At 35.5% G+C, this 23,146-nt stretch overlaps 4 protein-coding genes across 8 annotated transcripts; 2 read left to right on the top strand and 2 right to left on the bottom strand.

The window, feature by feature from the left end:
* The first annotated feature begins 660 nt into the window (after positions 1–660).
* On the top strand, positions 661–5,879 carry LOC111805361 (O-fucosyltransferase 31). The gene is made up of 10 exons (XM_023690417.2): positions 661–946; positions 1,531–1,593; positions 2,255–2,336; positions 2,494–2,564; positions 2,717–2,805; positions 2,887–3,090; positions 3,633–3,897; positions 4,319–4,546; positions 4,698–4,895; positions 5,490–5,879. Exons 1-10 carry the CDS (start codon positions 800–802, stop codon positions 5,697–5,699), a joined length of 1,557 nt encoding a protein of 518 aa, XP_023546185.1. The 5' UTR covers positions 661–799; the 3' UTR covers positions 5,700–5,879.
* A 372-nt stretch (positions 5,880–6,251) lies between these two features.
* Positions 6,252–12,101, bottom strand: LOC111805360 (mechanosensitive ion channel protein 2, chloroplastic). 3 transcript variants are annotated; one of them, XM_023690416.2, is made up of 14 exons: positions 11,790–12,101; positions 10,978–11,205; positions 10,827–10,886; positions 10,504–10,661; positions 10,102–10,225; positions 9,916–10,013; positions 9,712–9,825; positions 9,367–9,427; positions 8,937–9,086; positions 8,651–8,761; positions 8,344–8,511; positions 8,143–8,256; positions 7,695–7,751; positions 6,252–7,258 (listed from the first exon to the last, which is right to left on the bottom strand). In XM_023690416.2, the coding sequence occupies exons 2-14, from the start codon at positions 11,053–11,055 to the stop codon at positions 6,431–6,433; spliced, it is 2,121 nt and encodes a 706-aa protein (XP_023546184.2). In that variant the 5' UTR covers positions 11,056–11,205; positions 11,790–12,101; the 3' UTR covers positions 6,252–6,430. The 3 variants fall into 3 exon arrangements, with proteins under 3 accessions (XP_023546184.2, XP_023546183.2, XP_086984502.1); XM_023690415.2 differs by having other exon boundaries at positions 11,861–12,101; XM_087128376.1 differs by lacking the exons at positions 10,504–10,661; positions 10,827–10,886; positions 10,978–11,205; positions 11,790–12,101 and adding an exon at positions 10,379–10,478 and having other exon boundaries at positions 6,254–7,258.
* A 765-nt stretch (positions 12,102–12,866) lies between these two features.
* LOC111805766 (kinesin-like protein KIN-4C) lies at positions 12,867–17,674 on the top strand. 3 transcript variants are annotated; one of them, XR_002816704.2, is made up of 13 exons: positions 12,867–13,195; positions 13,580–13,693; positions 13,766–13,882; positions 13,986–14,066; positions 14,336–14,407; positions 14,538–14,631; positions 14,711–14,742; positions 15,356–15,429; positions 16,374–16,436; positions 16,537–16,681; positions 16,830–17,131; positions 17,219–17,358; positions 17,607–17,674. XR_002816704.2 is itself a non-coding variant. In XM_023690984.2 (12 exons), coding segments are annotated over exons 1-12 (1,230 nt in total). In that variant the 5' UTR covers positions 12,867–13,060; the 3' UTR covers positions 17,220–17,674. The 3 variants fall into 3 exon arrangements, 2 of the variants coding, with proteins under 2 accessions (XP_023546752.1, XP_023546753.1); XM_023690984.2 differs by having other exon boundaries at positions 17,219–17,674; XM_023690985.2 differs by lacking the exons at positions 17,219–17,358; positions 17,607–17,674 and having other exon boundaries at positions 16,823–17,056.
* Positions 17,675–17,900: 226 nt separating this feature from the next.
* Positions 17,901–22,079, bottom strand: LOC111805874 (argininosuccinate lyase, chloroplastic). Its single transcript, XM_023691145.2, has 6 exons — positions 21,650–22,079; positions 21,060–21,440; positions 20,269–20,417; positions 19,207–19,498; positions 18,964–19,128; positions 17,901–18,379 (listed from the first exon to the last, which is right to left on the bottom strand). Exons 1-6 carry the CDS (start codon positions 21,869–21,871, stop codon positions 18,128–18,130), a joined length of 1,461 nt encoding a protein of 486 aa, XP_023546913.2. The 5' UTR covers positions 21,872–22,079; the 3' UTR covers positions 17,901–18,127.
* Between the last annotated feature and the right edge of the window lie 1,067 nt (positions 22,080–23,146).

The following is a 23,146-nucleotide window of genomic DNA, read 5'->3' as shown; positions in this document are numbered from 1 at the left end:
TTTATTTTTTAAAATAAATAAATTCGGATATTTTATGATTGGAGGAGAAAAATCCCCTCGAGCTGAACCAATAATTTAATAATTTAATGTATAAAAAATTAAATTGAGACTACGGCTTTCGTTGATAATTAATTGTTTTTTTAAAAAATTAATGTTTTTTATTTTTAGTTTTTAGTTTATTGGTTTTGTAAATTTTTCTCTCCCAATTTTCTTATAATAATTTTCATAATTCTTAAAAAAAATTATTTCAATTCTTTATCAAATTATATAGATAAAAATAGGTTCTTAAAAATTATATCTCCTTTGATTTCAACAAAAAAAAAAAAAAAAAAGTTTTTACAAAATTAAGAATCAAACTAAATAATTAGTGAGAGAATTATTTATTTTTCGAAAAAAATAGGTAGAAAGTTAATAACAAATCAAATAAATTTATAGGTAAAATTAGTATTTATAAGTTTCAATTTAAAAATGTAAATTATAAATTTAAATAGCAGTCAAACCGGACTTGATTATTTTTGTGATTTAATTTTTTATATATTATTTTTAATTATGCTTTTGATTTTTGTTAAAGAAATATTTAGTTTTCTAGTTAAATTCTAAAAATAAAAAATTGATTATTTATTTATTTATTTATTTATTATAGTTTCTCAAAAATACCAAAATTCAGTGGAGAATCAGCCATCAGGGTCGGCATCACTCATCACCCCGTTTACGGAAAACAGAAAAAACTGTTCTCTCTCGCCAACTCTCCTAGTCTTCACCTTCAAGATCAAAATCCAGTGTCCAATCTGTGATCTCCATGAAAGCATCGATGGAGCTCCACTACTACAGCCATCGGAACCAGTCCCAGAAGGCGGCTCTTGCTGGGGTTTTTCTTGTTCTCTTTCCTATTATTTTCCCCCGTCTCTTCGATCCCTTGGGTCGCGCTTCGCCTTCCTTATTCTCTGTACGTTCTTGATCCATTTCTATTCTGTTCCCTAAGTTTCATGAACAATTCCTGTTATTTTGAACTGGAAATGATAATGATCCGTTGCTTGTTTGCCCTAATTGTACCTAGGATTTTCTCTGTCTTGAGTAACTGTTTCTTGCTTTGATATACGAATTCAGCAGATTGTTTAACTGGACTGTCTCTTAGGACGAAGGTTCTGAAATTCTTCGTCAAATATGATTTGTTTTGATTGCAGTGCTAAAATGAAGTAAAAGAACCTTTAATTTCTAGTTCTATTTCTTTCTAGGTATTCTCTCCAATTTTTGGTTGGAAAATCAGTTTCTACGCACTTTCCTTTAGTTTATTCTTTCTTTTTCCTCGTTTTTTTTTTCCCCTTCTACTTGTTGCTATCTCATAGTAACTATTGGACGTGGATTCAAATAATATGCATGCCAATAGTTACTGAATATAAATTCGAGTCACTTCTCTCTACATCCATTGATGAAAACCTCGTCTTGCGTACTAATTTCCCCGGTGGTAGAGATTGACGGTTTTGCGTACGGTTAATTTCTATAAAAATTTGATGTTCTTTTATGTAACAGGAGTGGATTTCTCCAAGACCAAGGCACCTGACTTTGCTAAACAGTGCTTTGCATCATATCACGGTTAGTAATCCTTGATGTGCTTGATTTCCGAGTTCTTGACTTAAAATATTAAGAAATGTTCAATAACCATTTGATTTTTTTTTTTTTTTTTAAAATGAAGCATGTAAACACTATTTACATTTATAAAGTTTTTTTTGTTGGTTTATTACACAATTTCTATTAATGTTTTCAAAAAACCAAGCAAGGTTTGAAAACTAAAGAAAACCTTTTTTTAGAATGTTTTTTTTTATTTGAAATTTGACTAAGAATTGTAATGTTTCTTTGAGAAGGTAAGAAAATTGGGAGGAAACAAGAATAAATTTTGAAATCAGCTACCAAAAATGAAAGCCCCATAGACAACTATTTGATTTTTTTTAAATTAAGCTTATAAACACTACCTCTATCCATGAATTTCTTTGTTTTATTAAGTATTTTTAAGTAGTTTTTGAAATTCTTTCTTTATTGTTTTTGGAATTTGCTTATGAATTCAGATGATTCCTTAGTTAAGATGAAATGCATGTTGAAGAATAGTGAAAAGAACAAACACAATTTTCAAAAACCAAGAATCGAAAACTAAATGATTATCAAACGGAGTTCAAATTGTTATCAAACATGGCCTAATTTAGTGAAATTGTTTTGTTTACGTTGTTTCTTACAACCAGTTCTGTGTTTGGCATTTCAGACATTAGAGGACCAGAGAGAGATCTGGTCTCCATTGCCAAATCAAGGCTGGAAACCTTGTCTGAAGCCTACAAAAGCAGAATGTGAGTACTACGATTTTAGGGCTAAATTTTGAGCTCTAGTACTCCTTTTTCCTAGCTTATCACATTGTTTTATTTAGTAGAATTCTTCACAGCTCTCTGCTTCTGCACTTTTTAGATATGGCTCCGTCCTCATATACACGCATCTGATACCCTGCAGTATCACCAAGAAAATCTCAAGGTTACATCCAAGTGTTCTTAGATGGAGGATTAAATCAGCAAAGAATGGGGGTATATAAATTTTACTCTTTATTGTTTTATCATCACCATCTTCCCAATTGTGAAAGAAAATGTAAAACCATTCCAATTCAATGACATTTTATCCTTTAGGCTTTCTTTAGCTGTATGATAACTTAGCCCCCTCCCCCCACACCATGTGAAAGATCTGTGATGCAGTTGCTGTTGCCCGAATTCTGAATGCAACATTGGTCATACCTCATCTTGAAGTTAATGCTGTTTGGAAGGATTCAAGGTACTAATAATGAGTTAATTATGGTATCTTTTGCTTTTTTTTTTTAGGAAAAAGTTGCTAAAAGTTTTTTTGTTTGGCCAGTTCTTTTGGAGAAATTTTTGATGTGGAACACTTTATTGATGTCCTGCGTGATGATATATCAATAGTCAAAGAGCTTCCTACTGAATACTCCTGGAGCACTCGGGAGTACTACGCTACTGGAATCCGTAATACTAGAATTAAAACAGCTCCCACCCATGCTTCTGCGAACTGGTACTTGGAAAACGTCTTGCCCATATTGCAGCGGTAAGTCCTGCACATAATTATGATATTTGGTTTCTTGAAATTCACATGTTGACTACTGTGTTTTTGTCATTTCACTAATTGTTTCTAAATGAACTCTTAATCACTTTAGAACCAAGTTTTTTTGTTGAAAATTTTAAATTTTGACAATGTTATTCAGTTGGTTAATTTGTGCATTGGTGAAAGTTATTTTTGTGCAAAATTTTATTTTATTGAAATTAATGAGTTTATGATGATTTTACGCTATTTGTGAAGATTAGTGGGTGAAATAACAAAAGTTGGATCAAAGGTAAAAATTGCAACACTTTTAAGTATAGAGTCTAATTTGATAAAATTGAGAGTTTGAGGTCAAAATTGATAACAATAGGAATTATGAGAGAGATACAATGGGAGGAAAAATAAGATCTCAAGTGAGGTATAGGTTGTTTAAGAGGTCTATCTTCTTCTAGAGTGACGATAAACTTCGGTACAGCATGAGTATTTCTCACATCATCTGCTTTTTGTCTTTAGAAATGTGTTGGACTGACTGTTTCAATTGATAACAGCTATGGAATTGCTGCTATTGCTCCATTCTCTCATCGTCTATCTTTCAACGACTTACCTATTGAGATTCAGCATTTGCGTTGTAAAGTCAACTTCAAGGCATTAGCCTTTGTTCGTGGCATCACTGAATTAGGGGATACCATTGTCAATCGCCTTCGTTCCCCTTCTAATCAAAAGGAAACAGAAGGAGCTGAGAATCTGCTAGGGGATGATACGAGAAGATTGGAAGGTGGGAAGTTTGTCGTCTTGCATCTCCGATTTGATAAGGTCTGTGTCTTCCCCGGTTGTTTGCAAGAACTACTGAACTTCATAAATTAACCTTCAATATCAGAAGTTTGAATTGATTCCATTGATCGCTTCAGCCCATTCATAGTGCTATCATCTCTTAGGAGTCTTTAGGTTTCCTTGCAAATTGTACTCTTGGATGATAAGGGTAGTCTTGATGCAGTGGTGAAATACTGAAGTTTCTGCGAGGCTTTATGTTCTGGATCTAATCTAATGGCTACTTTGCAACGAAAAATATATGTACTATATTCTTTTCTTATAATATTTTTTCTGTAGAACAAGGACCAAGTTCATTTAATTAGATGTAATTTAACTTTTGTCCTTCCAGTCTATAATAAAATGTTTTACAGTTTACAGTTTCAATTCCAGTAGTATTATGATTCTTTACAAATTATCCTTGCAGGATATGGCTGCTCATTCAGCTTGTGAGTTTGGTGGAGGCAAAGCTGAGAGACTGGCTCTTGCAAATTATCGTCGAGTGATTTGGCAGGGAAGGGTTCCTAACTCACAGTTCACTGATGAAGAGTTGAGATATCAGGGACGTTGCCCATTGACTCCTGAAGAGATAGGATTGCTGCTAGCTGCTCTGGGGTTTAGCAATAGCACACGCGTCTATCTTGCTATACACGAGGTCCAACTTTTTTCTTTGGAAGGAATGTGGAATTAATCTCTATCAAAATGAATCTTGGGAGTTGATTATTGTGTGGTAGAAAGCTTCACTTAACGTCTTCTATAAGTAATTGGAGCTCTCTGAAGGTTTCGAAAATGGTTGTCTATTTCAGGTTTATGGTGGGGAAGCAAGGATCTCAACGTTGCGCAAATTATTCCCGCTTTTGGAAGATAAGAAGAGCCTTACCTCTCCTTTGGAACGTGTTGGTATAGCGGGGAAAGCATCATTATCAGCTGCAGTTGATTATTATGTGAGCATGCGCAGCGACATCTTCATTTCTGCCTCGCCTGGAAACATGCACAATGCTCTGGTGAGTCTCTCACCCTCACTCTTGCTATGCTTTCCGTTGAAATTTTGTGACAAAACTGTGATGGCCAGGAACTACCACGATACAATAGAGGCTAAATCATACCAATTACATCTCAACTTTGTCCTTTACTTCAAAAATATTTTTATTCTTACAAAAGTTACAGTATTATCCTTGACCGTTTATAAATGTCTCAAACCACCATTGAAATAGAAATCCATTAGAATGTAAGATGAAAATAGGGACTTGGAATGATACGACATAACCTTGAATAGTGTGACAATTCAAATTTCCATTTTAGATCACCATCCATATCATTTCTAGGTTCCAATTTTCATTCAACTTTCTATTCCTAAAGTAGTTTTGTAACATTCTTGAAAGATCAAGAGTACTGGAACAACTTAGGCATTTTTGAAACAATTGTATAATTTAGCCTAATACAATTTGCAAACTCATATGCATGAGCTTGAAAGCAATATAACAGCATCATAGCCAATCTTAAGAACATGGTCAAAAGATGGTTGAAAGTTCTATGTAGATAAGTCCACACTGATATGCTCTCTGATAAAAGGAAGTGAATTGTTTACATATAATCAGGTGGGACATCGGGCATACTTGAACATGAAGACTATAAGACCAAACATGGTACTATTGGGTCAGCTGTTCCTCAATAAGAGCATGGAGTGGTCAGAGTTCAGAAAGGCTGTTCTCGCCGGACATAAAAATAGACAAGGCCAGATCAGGTTAAGGAAAGAAACGCAATCCATATACACCTATCCTGCTCCACATTGCATGTGCCAAACATAACGTTTGACCAAATATGTAAATTTTCTTTACTGACCTCCAAGTTTTGCTTCCAAATGTTATACAATTTCTTTCATTGAGAAGTGCATCCTTGTCTAGTATTTCAAAAACTTATCGTTAGAGCAGTAATGAAACATCTATCTTGATAGAATGCTATGAAACAGAATGTGCCTTTTCTTTTTAGGTTATTGTTCCTTAAAATGTTTTGTTTCACTTTGTCACTAACATCTTACTAACATCTATGAGATCACACTTTTATGACTCATACGACTTTTATACGAAGTTGGAGCTTCAAAAGGACCATCAACTTCGAATGCTGCCTGTCATTTCAAATTAACGAAAGTAATGCCTCCTTATCTATCAATTCGTTTGTTGCTTTTTTCTTGCCCGAGTTCACAAAATAGAAAATAAGATTTTCTTGCCTGAGTTCACAAAATATAAAATAAGAAAATTGATATATTTAAACTCTCACCTCTGAATCGAGATCGAAAGTATATATATTTATATGAAGATTATAAATTCTAAGAAAAGTAGTTTTGTTTTTTTCTTCATTAATCTTTTTTTTTTTTTTTTTTTTTTTTTAGGAGTTGCCTTTGGAACAAGATACACTTTTTTTTTTTTACACTGGCGAGCCTGCAAAATGCTTGCTTAAAAATTTAGCTCTGCATTTCATTTTCGCATCGCTTCAAAAGGCGAGAGAATAATTGGGAGAAGGCGACTCTCGTGCCTACTGATCAATCATTTTTCGTCGCACCAGGAACTGCAGGCAACTGGCCATCTCTCAAATCCTTGCTATTGGGAGGAAACTCGCTCCCATTCCTCTGTGTGGAGATTTCTTTTGAATCAGCAGGAGAGTGAAAGGGAGACGGATCTGAATCTTCATCAATTGGAAGAGTTCTTTTGGACCCTTCCAAGGCAACTCCAAGGACGATATTCTCCTCCAATGGTGGCCTGCCCACTACTGATGATGCAGAGCCCTTCTCGCCGTCTTGCTTATTATTCTGCAAGCTTGAGGGAGGAGGAATATCATCTTTCTCGCTGCCGGAACTGGAAGCTGAGGGTGATCTTTTGGGCAGCTTGGAATTCAGTCCTATCACATCTTTCTTTTCTCCTTTTATCTCATTGCTTGTTACTGCCTTTTCCATGCTGCTTTCTTCTGGAGTATTGGTTGATAAATCCTGAGTCTGAGTGTTCGACACCGACGACCCTGTTGAAGGCGGCTTAGGTGCAGTACCAGATGGAGTAACCGGCTTTCTATCATCTATGTCGGGGGCTTTCGTCCCTGTAGTCGAGACTGTCTCTTGTTTAGCATCTTTTTCTTCGTTTGACGAGCGAGTAGGACTTCTAGAGACTCTGGCTTTATCGTCACCATTGACTTTATAAGATGGCTCAATAAGAAGCAGTGGACGGTTAGTAGCCCCCGTACGTGAATACATGGTCTCGGAAAATGGTACGTTCTCCAAGTCAACCTCACCATATATTTTCTGAACAGTGCGAATGGGAGTCGCAAGCCGGGCCCTATGATGGCTGATAACCCTGAGGAGATCCAAGAGAATTGCCTCCTGCACATCAATTGGCGGCTGAAAGTTCAGACACTTGAATAACTTGACCATCAACATTAAGAAAATGAGGTTGAACTATATTAATACCTACAGCCACATTCAAATCCTGATGAGAAATTCTTCAAAGCACACTAAAAACGAAGAATCTAGGAAACTAAGAAGTTATGAAGAATACTATTTTTGTGAAACAAACTAAAATCAGAGACAAGGAACAAAAAGCGACCTCAACTGGAAAGTAGGGACCTACATCAGTATAGAAAATGTAGCAACTAAAAGCTATGTATTAGACTGCAACAGTTTGATACGCATGTTACGCGACATGGCAAAAGTACGAATCAAGGTGATCATCATCAGCATGAAAAAATATAAAATAAAATACTAAGAATTAAAACAACAAAATCAACCAAAGTTCTAAAACACCAAAAAGCAGTCATACCTTGACACACAGGTATTCTTCAAAACGAGAAGTTTTCACAAAGCAAGAAACCATAATCTGCAGGAACAAAACGAAACTGGTTAGTAATTTGAAGGGGAAAAAATATAGAACAAAAATGAAATACGAACATCCAGCACCAGAAAAATGAGGTCGGGTGTGTGTGCGCGTGTTTGGATACTCCATTTCCAGGTGGCTATGTTTTCCCACATTTTGTATGTAAATCTTTCATTTATTTTACGTTATGAAGTTAGTCTCTATTCCAAAAAAAAAAAAAATATATATATATATATATATAAAAGAACCCTTGATACTGAAGAGGTTACCAATAATATTTAAGTTCTACCCTTCCTCTTTGTTAATTAACATATGATTCGACCGATCAAAGTCTAGCACATGTCAACTAATTTAAGTATGAAACAGAAGGAAGATAATGAGAGCCAATTAATACCATAAGAGCCTGGTTTTCAGGATCGATGTTATCCAAGAAAATTCTGCGGTGTAACCTTTGCTGTTCAACTTGAGGATTCTTGGACAAAACTTTGCGCATATCAGCTACAATATACTGGAAATCGAAACCAAGTTTTGTTATTTAACGGCATATAATGAAAGAAACTAAAGTAACGGGTGTGAAAGACTAATTGGTTCTCACATTGATCTTATTAACATCTAAGTGGCTGATGGCAAGATGAGTCTTGATACGCCAATGAGTCTTCTGGGTAAGATTCCTCACAATACTAACAGTGAATTTGTGATTCGGAATATGAACTGCTTCACGATCATCTCCTCGGATAATGGTTGGTGACCACCAACCAACGTGCTGCATTTAGAAATTCCATGTCAGAAATGACGACCAATCAAAACTTGAAGAGAAATTCTAAAACCAAATTGATATGTGTTCCTTTCTGTTCTTATCAACATATTTCTTAAGGTGGTGGTGGTGTTAAAAAGTTACAAACCTCAACCGTTCCAGAGACTTCATATCCATTAATCTTTGTTTGAATCCATTCATTTACCACAAATGGTCGTGTTGCATGAATCATTACACTTGAAAGGAAGTTGGTAAATATCTGCATACATCAAAATTATGGAGTAAACTTGTCCGGTGATAGACCGTCTAAAAATGGAAAAAAGACAGTAACTTCAGGGAATTGTAATGGCACATTCTACAACGACCCCAAAAATATTGTAAGATCATAATTGTAGTGTTTATGAACGACAATGTGTAGGAGAGCGCAGGTTTACCTCACGACCCGCAAGAGTAAGCAATACAGTTCCGAGACCCCCAGCAGTCAGCCACTTCTGGGTAGAAAAACCGAGCAACTCCATGAACAATGAAAGAGCAGCAATCCAGACTGCAGTGTAAACAGCTTTACCAGCAAAATCATAGCCCATCTATCAAAAAATGAAGGCAAGTTTAGAAAGACTAACTTAAGATATCCAAGTGATGTAGCCATGTACGGGTTAACTTCATAACCGTTTTGATTTTATTTAGTATAGTTGGTAGGGTCAATCTATGACTTAGCTCTCCACTGTCAAGTTATCCGTTCATAATATCTGCCCTTGTCCTAACCAGAAATGATTAATGGCGAGCGAGCGAGCGCCAACTAATTTAAATTTAGATTTACAAAAGATAGAAAAATATGAGAAGATGAAATTAGAAAGGGTATCATACATTTCTTGTATCACTCGAGTCATTTGATTCAGAAGAAAACTTTTGTACTTGTTGAATCAAACTGCATCAAGGTTAAGGCCTGTTAGAATCAAAATGCATGATATGGTCCAATCAGACACAAACAATAACAAGGGGAAATGATCCATTTCAGAAGATGAACAAAAAAATAATGCATATTTTATCTCATAAACATGCAATAAAGCATGTATAGAGAGCGAATTTTGAAGAAGACATTCAAATTTTAAAATATCAGCCACCCAATCCATTTAGCAACACTTCAATTCTAGGTAAACATCCCTGATTCAAAAATTTCAAATGAAAATTCGAAGCGCCGAAACTATGCACCTTGATATACAGTAGGCAAATGCCAGAACAGTAGACAAAGATCTAACAAAATTCAGAAGTCGTTGTTTGACAGCCTGACTGGCTACTGAAGGTAAGACTACTGGATCCAATGCCCTGAAACAAGTTGCTATAGTTAATACCTATATCATCATCAGCCAAAGATTAGCTAGCCCTAATAGTGCAAGACTGCAGATAACAGCTCACCTGCAGATCAGTGTAGCTCCAGTCCATAGCAGTAAAGGTTGAACATAAGAATTCGTAACGAAGTATGTACTACTTTTCTTCCAACTGCCATCTGGCTCCTGCAGCAAAATGTTCATAACTAATCAGGCTGATCAAGTGTTTTCTCTACTGGCTCAATAAAATAAAAATATATATTAAGATCAATACATGAAGAAATAGAATCCTCCCCAAACGCATAAGAGGTCCAACACCCCAAGCAGCAAAAGCAATGACACAAGCTGCTGGAATTAATTTCAGTAACAGAGGACTGCCACGTAACGCATCATAATATCTGGAAGAAGGCCCCAGAAAAAAAAGTCAGTCGGTCTTACAAGAATATTTCAGATACAAATTAACAGTCTGCACGATTTGCACCATAAACAATCAACACATGCAGAATGCAGTAAGGTCTAATAGCTAATCAAGATTAGTATGAGAAGATTACAATTTTATGACGTTGAGTAATAGCACTAGAAATCAACAAGTTCAACTCCATGGGATAGATTATTAGCAAAAGCAAATGTACTTGCTTCACTCCGCTATAGCACTCCATATCAAAAGAAATCACACCTTGTCAAAACCACAGCTGCAGATTTTAGAACAGCAGTCCCAGCTCCGCCACTAGGTTCCAGAACAGATCGACACACAAAAACATTTGCTCTGGAAGACACAGGATACATTGAGCGACTTACACTGCGTAAGAGCTGAAGACTAACAGAATTGTGCCTCTGAGAATTAAACAAAAAAAGTTATCCATTACACCAAGAGAGCATATTTACATCTAATACACACACAACTCACAGAGAATAGAAGCATGAGCTAATCCTTAAATAGACAGATAGATGCATGGACTAATAAACATTCGTCAAATTTCAAACGTATCTCATCCATACCAGACTGTGTGATGTTGGAACGATAGTAACAAGATGTAGACGAGCCTTTCCCTTGACACTCTGCAGTGTAAGTTGAAATCAAGAAATGAAAATTAGAGTCACCAGCCTTTAATGAAAGTACTGAGCAAACAGAAGTTTATGAATGACATACAATATGTAACTTATTGCATCCATGAACACTTTGAATTCCCAATTTATGCGAAAATTGGGTAGAACCATGATGAACCATTGTTGAGTGAGCTGAAAACAGCAATGTACAAGGACAGTATCCCAATTCAGATTAGTTAGTTTGTACACTGAACCCCATAAAAGGGGGTTCAATTATATAATGAGATATCTTGGTTCAGAGCTCTGCAATCTCCAATAAAATGTATAGCACCTGTCACAATCAATAGTTAATCTTAAGAAGCCAGCAAGTAAAGAAAACAATGTACTAAAAAGTTTCACATAGATTAGATGCCATGATGAAGTTGGGCAGATTACATCTACTTATTTTGGATATATCAGTGATAAAAGGCTCAAATTAAAGAAGTTACCGAAAGCAACCAAGTCAAACCGACAATAAGAAATATTGTGATAGCACTGGTGGCTTTATGAAACAGTAAACAGCTCACTGCCTACAAAACTAGTAATAATCAACTCCCGCGATCAGAAGTTTCAATTTCCCGCAAATATATTATTTCAAATCCTGACATCACTCGTCTACTAAATTAAAGTTCAACTCTAAAAAAAAGAGAAAGAAACCCTAATACTTCAAATTTCCTAATCCTTCGCTACATTTTCAGTACAAAATCCCCATTACCGTCACCAAAGCTACGCCACAATCTTGTAGACGAAGTATTTGTAGCTAACAGAGGCCTAATCAAACCAACAAATAAACATAAACAGAGATAAACTTCAAAGAAACAAACAGAACACTAAACATCGGGTAGTAAGTCACGTTCAAATCCTATAAACTACTACCTCAAGAAGCAAAACAACAGAAAACCATAGCAAAACTTCCTTTCTCGGATATGCACTGATTAAAAACCTACCACCGCCAGCGTAGACGCGAGAAGAAGAGCCAAATGGAAGAAACTTCCACTAAAATTCACCGTCGGCGTAGAGGTTCTAGTGCAAGCGTCGACCAATCGAAATGCAGCGCCGTTGATTTGGCCACTCCCGATTTTACGTGAGGCATTGTTGTTTTACTGCGAAAATTTTATGTGGCGCCTGGTGCTTGGTGCGTGTCGCTTCTGGTTCCCATTTCGCCACCCAATTTTCGCTTCCCTTCATATTTTTGTCTATTTCTATTCACTATATATATATATATATATATATATATATATATATATATATATATATATATATATATTTTTTTTTTTTTTTATTTCTAATAAGTTTTAAATTTTTAAAAACGTGAAACTTTTTATTTTGTATTTAATAATTTCTTGTTATATATTTTTTTAAAAAAATTAAAATTTAATGAATTTGTTCGGATAATATTTTAATTTTATATTTAAAAGTTTCATGAACTTTAAATATTTAAATGTTCTGTCAATTAGTAACTTGAAAATTTAGTTTAACAAACATTAAATGGTTACTAATTTAAAAGAATATAAATTAAAAGTTTAAATATTTAATATATATAATTCTCATAGATAAAATAAACTCAAATCTCATAAAATTTTAAATTTAATTTAATCTAATAAAAATTAAATTGTTGCTAATTTAAAATAATATAAATTAAAAGTTGAAATATTTAATATATATAATTCTCATAGATAAAATAAACTCAAATTTCAAAAATTTTAAAAGTATAATTTAATCTAATAAAAATTAAATTGTTGCTAATTTAAAATAATATAAATTAAAAGTTGAAATGTTAAATATATATATAAAAAAAACACGAGAAATTTTAGAAAATTGTACTTTAAGCACGTGTGAAATTGAATTTCCCCGCCATCCGTGGGCAGTGGCACGTGTGAGGAAACACAAACTTGTGACGTGGCAAAAATTGAATTTGAGCCAATTTTCCCTCCCTTGCAAGATTCATTTACACTGTCATCTTCAGAGTAATAAAAAGATCAGCGAAATGAAATCAAAACCCTCGAATCCTCTTTCACCTCACAGCGGAGAACTCTGTAGCGCAGCTCGGGAGGTGAGTTCCGATTAGGGCTTTCGGATTCCATTTCTTAGCCACTTCTCGTTCTCGTACTGATCCATTGCCGCAAGCAAGCTGCCGGCGGCAGAAAATGAGGAAGGCAACCCGTCAATCGAAGAAAACGGGCGAAGCCGATGTCTCGTCATCGTCGGTCACATCGGCTACGGACAGTAAAGACTACGAGAAGAGAATACGCGAACTCGAGAGTGAAAATGAAGCGTTTCAGGTTGTTATCCATTTTGTACTGTCATTCACACTGTTTGATCATTCAGAAATTGGAATAAACAATTGGATTAGATATTGCTTTTTTTTTTGTAATGTTAGTTCAACAAACTTCGATTCGTCTATTTTTTATGCATTATTTTTAGTTGCTTGATCTACAGAATCTAGTGCTTCTCTCAATTGGATTAAATCGACGAGAAGAATGAGTTCGTTTTACTATTGCAATGGAGAAAAATTTGATACAAGATGAGCATATATGTTAGCATAATGTTGAAAGAATGTTTGGTTTCGGGAGAAAGAACGTGGTTGTTGTTCACTTATTTAATTTATTGTTGCAACCAAGCACGGGGTCATTGCTTCTCACTTTTCTGCATCTGAAAATTGGCAGAAGGAAATTAAGGGTCTAAAAAACAGATTAGAAAATGCTTCACCAAGTGCTGCAAATAGTGCTAAAAAACTCAGAGAAGGTTACATTCAGAAGTTGGATGTCCTTGAAGATCAGGTAAAACGCGATTTCTTATGGTCACATGTTGATTCTCATGCAATTAACTAATACTATATTGAACTCTCGTAGGTTACAGAATTGAAGAAGAAATTAGATGTTCAATCTCAGCTTTCAACCAGATGGAAAAAAGGCGATGAAGTATCGAAACAGACAGATCTTGAGATCATGAGTTTGAAGGCACAGAAGGTAATATATTGCTGCATTATCGCATTATGTTATTCGTGCTTAATGTAAAGTTCTTCTGGTGTTCCTTTTGTCTATGCTAATTTTCAATGAAAATATCATCTAGGTTCAACTGCAATGTAAGATGAAGCTGGAGTCTGTGCAGTTCAGGTTATATAAAGGTTCATTGGAGAAGGAAGTTCTTCAGGTATGCTGAATGCATACTATATCTTTCTTCATTTTCTAATCCTGACTGTTGCTGTAAATGATGCATCATTGATATTATCTATGGACGGCTGTACATGTTTCCTTTAAATTGAATATCTGCAATTAATTGATGATTCTAGAATACCTTACAAAAACGAACGAGGTTAAGATATTTGTATTAAGGATTTTATCTCTGCTATTGATATTCATGTATCATTTTCCCCTTTGACTATTAGTAACCAAGTTTGTTGTCTTAACAATATTTTTCAGCTTAAGAGAGAAAAGAGAAGAAATGAGCATGAGATGAATAAGCTCCTAACTTCAAATCAGAGACTAAAGATGGTATTTTTTTCCTGAGTTCAATAATTGGAGTATTTCTTTGGAATTGTTCTGTTGTGCTCCCTAACTTTTAATTCTTTTATTTTATAAAACATCTTTATGTTAAATATTTTGTTTATTTTTCTCTCTCGAGGTTTTGCAACGGAAGACCGAGGAAGCTTCTGAAGTTACGAAAAGGATAAGAAATCTTTTGGAATCTCGAAGGACTTCTGCACAAAGAAGAGCAGGTTGAGTCCCTAACATTTTTATCAAGTTTGGTTTCCTGTCTTACCATATTGACTTGTTTTTACTTTTTTTGGACTATAGGTGCTAAACATGGAAATATTACTTCTACCCAGGTAATTTGTGAAATTTGTGCTTCATGTTTGTGTGTCTATATATGGCTCATAAATTAAGGGTCTGTTTCGTATGTTTTGTTTTTTTAGATTCCCTTATTTAAATGAACTGGTCGAAAACTGTTTTTAGATTCTTCGATTTTAGTTGTGAAAATTAGAAAAACAATATTTTTATGTTTTCATTGTATCGAGATCTTAATTTGAAATTTTAAACTGCATGATTAGATAAAGGCTTGGATAAAGCTATAAACTCATTTCATTTTTGTTAAATGAAAAGATGTTTAATATAGTATTATAAATTATATGATATTGTAAAATAGTAATTATACAAAATTTAGAATATAAAGCATGTCCATTAATTAATTAATAATGGTTGAGATTCAACCTAGTATTCAGTTGGTAAATAAGACTATTTTGAACAATGGTTTAAATTGGGACCGAGGTTTTAAATTTGCTATCAAACACATATTTGAAAACATGAAAAAAAAAAAAAAAAAACACATTTTCTGTAGAAAGTTCATTCCTTTGGCAATTTGTGGGTGGATTCGCTTGTCATAACTAGGCCGTGGTAATTCATCTATGTTAATTCTTGTCTATCTGCATAAAATTTGTGCAGTACGTTGAGAATGAGTTTGAAGTCACAGCGAGGTTACACGAGTTATGTTCCCAGTATGAGCATCTAATAGAAGAGTGAGTATTCTATGCTTGCTTTCCTTTAAATTTTTATTAATTGTTAAATTCAAAATTTGCTTCTTGTTGGTTCCTGTGCTTAGCTCATTTCTTCATTAATTTCTTAATTAATCTGTATTGGACTATCAGATGTTATGAATCTGCAATTTGATACAAAACCACTGATTTTTAAATTAGTATTTTTTTTTTAATTCAACAATCGTGGGGATCAAACTATCGCCCTTTATAGTGGTAATTGGAGAATCCACCATGCTAAGATTGACAAATAGATAATAGTACAGCATGACATATAGATAATAGTACTATTGACTGTGATCAATTATTTATTATGGAAATCAAGTTGCCTTCTGTTTCGATTAAATGGTGAAGGATAAAGACAGCTCTTACTTGTAGTTCCGTGCATGCTAAGTGTTTTCAGTCATGCTTCTATATATATTCTATATATATATATATATATAAAGTAATTCAGATTAGCAAGTGCTTTTTGTTAAGTTATAACCAAACTCTAGGATCTTTTTCTCATGTTCAAACTTTAAATAGAGTAAGTACAACAATTCAGGAGGAGAATGGTGCCAGCTGTTTTTCTTTTAAAATATCGTTCTTTCCAGCTATTAGAATTAAACGACAGAATTGTTATCAATCAAAGCAATGATTAAAATAATTTCGATGTGAATTTGATAACCACCTTTTTCCATTTGACAGGGACGTTAAAATTTGCTGATGAAATATTATAAAAGTATTTTGATTAATGCTGCTACGCATGCTTGAAGCTTCTGATCATTTGGTTTATGAAGTAAAAGATAAACCATTTATCTTCTTTTTGCACTGACATTAGTTAAATGCAGCAATTTGTTATTTTAATTAATTTCAGAGAAATTGGTGACTGCTATGTTTAATTATCTGCGTTCAACTTGATTTTTGAACTTTAAATTTCAATTTTCTAGGAAGGATAAGGAGATTGCGAAACTTCAAGAAGAAGCAGATGCGCTGAAGCAAGAAAAATCAGGGTAAATGTTTTGAAATGTTGTGACGTTCAGTTCTGGTTGGACTACTACTGTTTCTCACTTCTCCCGAATTTTCTCGACCTTTTCATTTCTGTTTGTCAAGGTACCCATCTCAGGACACTGATGACAACATATTGGAGAACAATCAAGATATGAACGAACTAAAGGAACAGATGGTCATGTTGAGTGGTTTGTTTAACCAAATGCGAATCCAGAAGTTCAACCATACTCCTGAGGATGCATCAAAGGTCAGCGCATTTGGCTTGCAGGCTTGCTTTTTCAATTTCATATGAACAATAAATCGAATATTAAGCATAAAACGATCTATGAATTCTGAAACTGATAATAAAAATTTTCATGATCACCTTTTGATATTTGAAAATTGTAAGTCATCAGGACGTTTCCGATCAAACCTCTCCCAGCTTTGGGAGTAATAATCTTTGTGAGCAGTTCGATTCAGCCGGTGAAGAACATCAGCAAGACAACGTGAAAAAGATAACACTTAAGGAAGAATGCTGCTCTTGCAGTAAGAAATCACTGTGCAAGACAACGAAGTGCCAATGCCGATCAACTGGAAGGAGCTGTGGCACATCATGTGGCTGTGCCCTTGGAAAGTGCAGCAATAGATACGAGAAACCGGGTGAGATGATCAATGGGCAACCACTGAAGCCTTTATCTGACATAAAAAATGTATATTGGTAAGTTTTGGCTTTTATCACACGCTAAATTTTTATCCCATCTTGTTCTGTATGCTTTATTGACAACAAATTTTGAACTCTCTGCAGACCAATCCCTGTTGATTCGCCGATCCATCTTAACAAGTATACAAACTAAATCAGCGACAAAGACACCACTAAGAAGACCCCTTTCTTTGGAGTTACACCAATCGAAAATGAGAAAATGCTTCTCATCTCAAAGTTTGCCGGTAATACTAAAAAATGATGAGTACCCACTGATTGTCCTCGTCCCCCTACTACTTGAGCCAGAACTCTTAGATTAATGACGATTAGATACCATTTGATGATGCCAAATGCTGCATGATGATAAATCATTTAGAAGTCTTGATTTCTTACCCTATAGTTGGTCCATTCTTTCATTTTCATCAATTGATACGAAATCCCGCATCTGGTCCCTCTCAACTTGTTATTTAAATTTTAATCTGAAATGCTGCAGGGGGGGCTGCAATTTGGTCAAGGACGCAGCAATTTTGCTTCAATAAATTTCTGCCTTTTAACCCCTAACCTGGTATTGTTTTCATGTTCTTGCTGTTATTTTCACTTATTATATGACTTTCCCTCCTACATGTATTTTTCCGTTTTATCATGCGTGACCTTTTATTTGAAAGGAAATGTCTTAACTAATTGAGTTATTTTAAGACTTATTTTAAGACTTCCCAACTCGTTGTCCCTATATCAATCTTTTCATTTGCTTCCTTTTCGTCCTTTAAGTTCTTATTTGCAAGTGGAATGCCTCCGAAGATGGAATTGTCATAATCACTAGAAAGTCTTGTAAAGTGAAATTTAGGCTCAAAATAAAGATCAAAGTCAGAAATCCAAATGACGTACTAATTAACAGAGAAATGCTAGGAAAACTGATTATTCAAGATGCTCATTGCATCAATACTGTGTTGGCTTGCCCCCATTGCTTTATTCTGCTCTACTCTGCCTCAAAGCCTCTCTCATCTAGCCTAATCTCTACTGACTAATGCCAAGTTTTTCGATCCAATACTCGAGTTGACTGGCAACACATTCAGATCCTGTGGAGCCATACGACGAAAATTTATTGACTGCATTTTCAACGCCAAGAAATTCGTAAACATCCTCGTCGAAGATTGGACTCAAAGCTCGGAGTTCAGCGAGACTCAGGTCCTTCAGCTGACAGTTCTTTCCAAGGCACATGGCAACGGACTTGCCTACAATATCATGAGATGTTCTGAAAGGTATGCCCTGTTAAAAAGGGGAAATTAAATCAGAAAATTAGAAGCTGCTTGAAAGTTTAACGTTAAACAATGAGCAGATTCAGCCGACCAAGTGGCCATTGGGTCGGTACGTGGTCGTAACTTGTAAGCTGTTCACCTGATGCTCATCTAAAACCCCAATTTTATGAAAGCATATTGCAAGTTGCAACAAAAGGGGTCCCTATAAAGAATCTTTGTTTAACCTAAACAAAGTGAAATATATAGGTGCTTCATGCACGAACTTTGTGGGAAAAACTTCCATACACATTATGTTTTACCATTATTATTTTTCCAAATTATAATTGTCTATTAATGATCTAACACAAAATCACCCAAATTAAAAAGAGAAATGATTCACTCAATTAAACTTTCATTGATTCACTCAATTATGAAAGTTTAAGATTTAAATTATTACAATTCCTTGTTAAAGTTGCTTCAATTTTTCAGAGTTCGTAAAATTTTATATATCAAAAGGCTTGTTGACCTAAACCACTATCTCAAACAGTATACATGCATGCTTATGATCTTTCATAAGCATTCTAACAAGAAAAAGTAAATAGCAGTCATACTAACCTTTTGCACGAGATAGTCCGCAAGCGTGGTTGCATCAAGATGACCTGCTGGTAAGGCCTTCTTAATTCGATCCTGATTGAAACTAATGTTCTGCGCAAACTCAGCTGAAACCTCAAGCATCCCTGAAACCGTCTTAACACTATCGAACACGGGTTCCTTATCTTCCTGTCTCAACACAAACAGATTATTCAGTGTCGTTGAAGGTGAAAGAAGCTTTCTGAAAAGGAAATCAAAATTTCAAACCTGCAGATCGCGGTTGTATGCAAGAGGAAGTCCTTTGCACAATGATAGAAGGGTTACTAAATCACCTATGACTCTAGCGGACTTCCCACGAACAAGCTCCATTGGATCCGGATTTTTCTTCTGAGGCATTATGCTACTTCCAGTCGAAACTGCGTCGCTAGGCACAATAAAACCAAACTCCTCGGAGGACCACAATACCCATTCCTCTCCCAGACGAGAAAGATGAATGGCCATAATAGAATTGGCAGAAAGAAATTCCATTGCAAAATCTCGATCCGAAACAGCATCAATGCTATTCGAGACGACAAAATTTACAAGTTATTCAGCAGGGTCAGTGGAAAACAATAAATAAAAGGAACTACAGAAACATTTGACATGAAATACAGATGAAAAAGGATATGTTTTGATCCAGCATATGCAACAGAAAATAAGCCACTTGCTGCTACAAAGGCCCATTCGTGCAAGTAAAATACTTCAACTACTTAGTTTTTTGTCTTCTATTTTTTAAAATCATGGTTGTCAACTCTACTTCCGTCTATAGTTTTCTTTCTCTATTACCTACTTTTCGAAAACGTTTTAAAAAATCGAATCAAATTTTGTAAACTATAAAAGTTGTTTTTTAAAAAGCTTGATTTTGTATTTAAATTTGGCTTAAAGTTCAACAAATGTGTTCTCAATAATGGTGAAAAATATACCAAAAGAATTGTGAGAAAACCTGCAGAATTTTCAAAACAGAAAACCAAACAAAATGGTTATCAAACGCCTAAATTATATAATCTGTGTAACGACCCAGATCCACCGCTAGCATATATTGTCTTCTTTGGGCTTTGGGCTTTGGGCTTTCCCTTTCGGGCTTCCCCTCAAGGCTTTAAAACGCGTCTGCTAAGGGAAGGTTTCCACACCCTTATAAATGGTGATTTGTTCTCATCCCCAACCAATGTGGGACATCACAATCTGTGTGATAAAAAGTCTCAAATATTGAAAAGTCTAAAAGAACATTATGTGGTAAGTAAAATAACCGACATATCTTTAACAACCAAGTAAGTAAAATAATCGACAGACCTGTTTCTCAAAGGCGATGAGAATCCTAATGCACTTGATGTCATGAATCGATCAATCGGAAGGCCAGTACCAGCCAATGCACAAGCTCCTAAGGGGCAGAAATTCAGTCTAGCTCTGCAATCAAGCAAGCGACCAGCATCCCTATCGAGCTACAAAACGTGTAACGACATTTGACCCGAATCAGTTTTAGTAGGAGTAAAATACTAGCATAATTTTTAATCCTAACTTAAGATTAGTTACTTAAAGCTTGGAAAAAGATAAACCATTCAGCAAATGGTGAATTTTGTACTGTATTATAAGCAACCATCACGTTACGAGTCTCTAAAAGGGAGTTTATGAATGTGATGAAGAAATATCTTAGCATATCAAGTTAAAATATATGGAAAACGTTTTATAACAGAGGATTGATGATTCAAGTGAAATGGTTAAAGCTTCCGCAGAGCAATTATCACATAAACACACAATCTTCTTTGTTAAGGATGCATGTATTAAGAAAATGTTTAAGAGTGATTTTAAAATGTCAAGCTCAAAATCACTCCCAAATATGTTCTTAATCATTCAAAATTCATTGAATATTTGGTTAAAAACTTTTAAACAAATTTTGATACAATCAAAATTAAACGCATGTATTGGAGTGATTTTGAACCTAACAAAAGTGATTTCAACCCTTTCAGAATCGCTATCCAGGACTCTAGAAAGCATGCAGCAAACAGTAACAACACTAAAGCGACCAGTAATTTTAGGATTTCAGCAACAATGTAAGATGATGAGCTGAAACAGTAGTTCAATACCTGCTCAACAAATGCTAAGAGAAGATGCTGAAGTAGGACGGGCTGTGCTCTCTGCAAATGTGTATAACCTGGAACAATAATTCCTTTGTTCTTAATTGCCAAATCTACCATCGCAACTTGAAAATCTTTAATCCTCTCGATGATCGAATCGATAGCATCTCGGCACCACAAGCGAAAATCAGTCGCAACCTGATCGTTGCGACTCCGAGCAGTATGCAGTTTCTTGGCAGGCTCGCCAATCAAATCAGTAAGTGCAGCTTCAATGTTCATGTGAACATCTTCCCTATCAGCTCTCCAGACGAACTCGCCATTTAGAATACGCTTCTCGATCTCATCGAGACCAGCAAGAATACAGTCTCTGTCACTGATACTCATCAAGCCCTGCAACCAAAACCAAGAGCGATTATCATGAATGCGCATGTCACCTGAACAAACCTCCAGGACATAATAGATCAATTTTGAGTAAAATCCACAGCTCATCATCGTGATTTGGTCACATTAGGGTAGTAAGAACGCCACAAATAAACACTAAACATTCCTAGAATAGAGCTTCACAAAAACCACAAAACGAAACTGAGAAGAGACACAACCTGCTTGGCAAGCATGGATGCATGAGCACGACTGCCGCTGATATCATGCTTGAAAAGGTCCTTATCATATGAAATCGACTCCGTAAAGCGTTCGACGGCATCCGTGACGCTTTCCTGAAAGCGACCGCCCCATAGCTTAATTTCCTTGGCCTCAGGCTTCTTGGCGGCGGCGGACGTTTCTCCGGTAGCCTCAGCGGCGGACGAAACATCGAGTATTGTCATATCTGTATGAAGCGAGCACAGAATCAAGCAACTGAGAGCGGGAGGTTTTTATAAGAATCTGGCGGCTCTGCGCTACAGCCCTAGGGCTGCTGACACTCTGCCGAACGGTGTTCAGTCGCCGGAAGTTATTGGTGTCCTTTTGTACGAAGATACTTCCCTGATCTGATTCCTTTTTTCTTCATTCCCTTTAAACATTCAAAATCTTCAACACTTTCAACACATTTATAAGTCCTTCCACAAAAATTTATTCACTTACAAAATAATTATTCCAAATTTTGTTCTTAAATCTTTTAATAATTTGTAATTACTCCAACAACAAAAGCATTTTAAGAAACATAACACAACAAATTAATGTATTAACCATTGTTTTTTAGGGCAAACTTCTTTTAATTTTTAGAACGATTAATGTATTAGTTCATCACGGATCACTCAAGGCAATTGGTATCGATTTTTTTAGTTCTTCAAATGAATACTATTTGTAATAGTTTATGTCCACTGCTAATAGATATTGTATGTGTTTGATCCGTTATGCATCGTCGTCAGTCTTATCGTTTTAAAATTGTGACATTTTTATAAGAAATGTTTCGTTTCCTTTTCTGGCCAACATGGAATCTCACAGTCCACCCTTTAGGAGCCTAATGTCCTCGCTGACACACCCGGCTGATTATGAGCCTAATGTCCTCGCTGATACACCGGGCTGACATTCTTATAAGAAATGTTTCATTTCCCTCCCTGGCCAACATGGGATCTCACAGTCCACCACTTAGGAGCCTAATGTCCTCGCTGACACACTAGGATGACATTCTTATAAGAAATGTTTCGTTTCCCCTCTCTAACTAATATGGGATCTCACAATCCACCCTTTAGGAGCCTAACGTCCTCGCTAACACACAGGACTGACATTCTTATAAGAAATGTTTCATTCCTCTCTCTAGCCAATATGAGATCTCACAATCCACCTCTTGGAACCCTAACGTCCTTGCTGACACACTTGACTGACATTCTTATAAGAAATGTTTCGTTCCCCTCTCTAGCCAATATAGGATCTCACAATCCACCTTAGGACCCTAACGTCCTCGCTGACACACCGCCCAGTGTCTGGCCCTTATAGAATTTGTAACCGTCCAAGCTCACCGCTAGTAGATATTGTCCACTTTAACCCGTTATGTATCGTCATCATCCTCACAATTTTAATATGTATCTGGGGAGAGGTTTCTACACCATAGTAAGTAAGGTTTTTTTTTTTCTCCCCTCTCCAATCATCAATACTTAGAG

This window comes from Cucurbita pepo, chromosome 11 (assembly GCF_057944985.1).
Source record: "Cucurbita pepo subsp. pepo isolate OVF chromosome 11, ASM5794498v1, whole genome shotgun sequence".
NCBI lineage: Eukaryota > Viridiplantae > Streptophyta > Magnoliopsida > Cucurbitales > Cucurbitaceae > Cucurbita > Cucurbita pepo.
Note: the sequence above shows the minus strand (reverse complement) of the source record. Positions and strands in the feature narration are given on the sequence as shown.

Bases quoted from the DNA above. Each gene is read 5' to 3' on its own strand.
- LOC111805766 (XM_023690984.2), top strand. From the start codon at position 13,061: ATGAGGAAGGCAACCCGTCAATCGAAGAAAACGGGCGAAGCCGATGTC. The intron at 13,196-13,579 runs GTTGTTATCCAT...GAAAATTGGCAG, and splicing joins GTGAAAATGAAGCGTTTCAG to AAGGAAATTAAGGGTCTAAA. The intron at 14,743-15,355 runs GTAATTTGTGAA...AAATTTGTGCAG, and splicing joins GAAATATTACTTCTACCCAG to TACGTTGAGAATGAGTTTGA.
- LOC111805360 (XM_023690416.2), bottom strand. From the start codon at position 11,055: ATGGTTCATCATGGTTCTACCCAATTTTCGCATAAATTGGGAATTCAA. The intron at 10,887-10,977 runs GTATGTCATTCA...CTTACACTGCAG, and splicing joins GATGCAATAAGTTACATATT to AGTGTCAAGGGAAAGGCTCG. The intron at 8,257-8,343 runs GTGAGAACCAAT...TTCGATTTCCAG, and splicing joins TAGATGTTAATAAGATCAAT to TATATTGTAGCTGATATGCG.
- LOC111805361 (XM_023690417.2), top strand. From the start codon at position 800: ATGAAAGCATCGATGGAGCTCCACTACTACAGCCATCGGAACCAGTCC. The intron at 2,806-2,886 runs GTACTAATAATG...TTGTTTGGCCAG, and splicing joins GCTGTTTGGAAGGATTCAAG to TTCTTTTGGAGAAATTTTTG. The intron at 3,898-4,318 runs GTCTGTGTCTTC...TTATCCTTGCAG, and splicing joins TGCATCTCCGATTTGATAAG to GATATGGCTGCTCATTCAGC.
- LOC111805874 (XM_023691145.2), bottom strand. From the start codon at position 21,871: ATGACAATACTCGATGTTTCGTCCGCCGCTGAGGCTACCGGAGAAACG. The intron at 19,499-20,268 runs GTCTGTCGATTA...CGTCTCGAATAG, and splicing joins TCATCGCCTTTGAGAAACAG to CATTGATGCTGTTTCGGATC. The intron at 18,380-18,963 runs GTTAGTATGACT...CCTTTTTAACAG, and splicing joins CGGACTATCTCGTGCAAAAG to GGCATACCTTTCAGAACATC.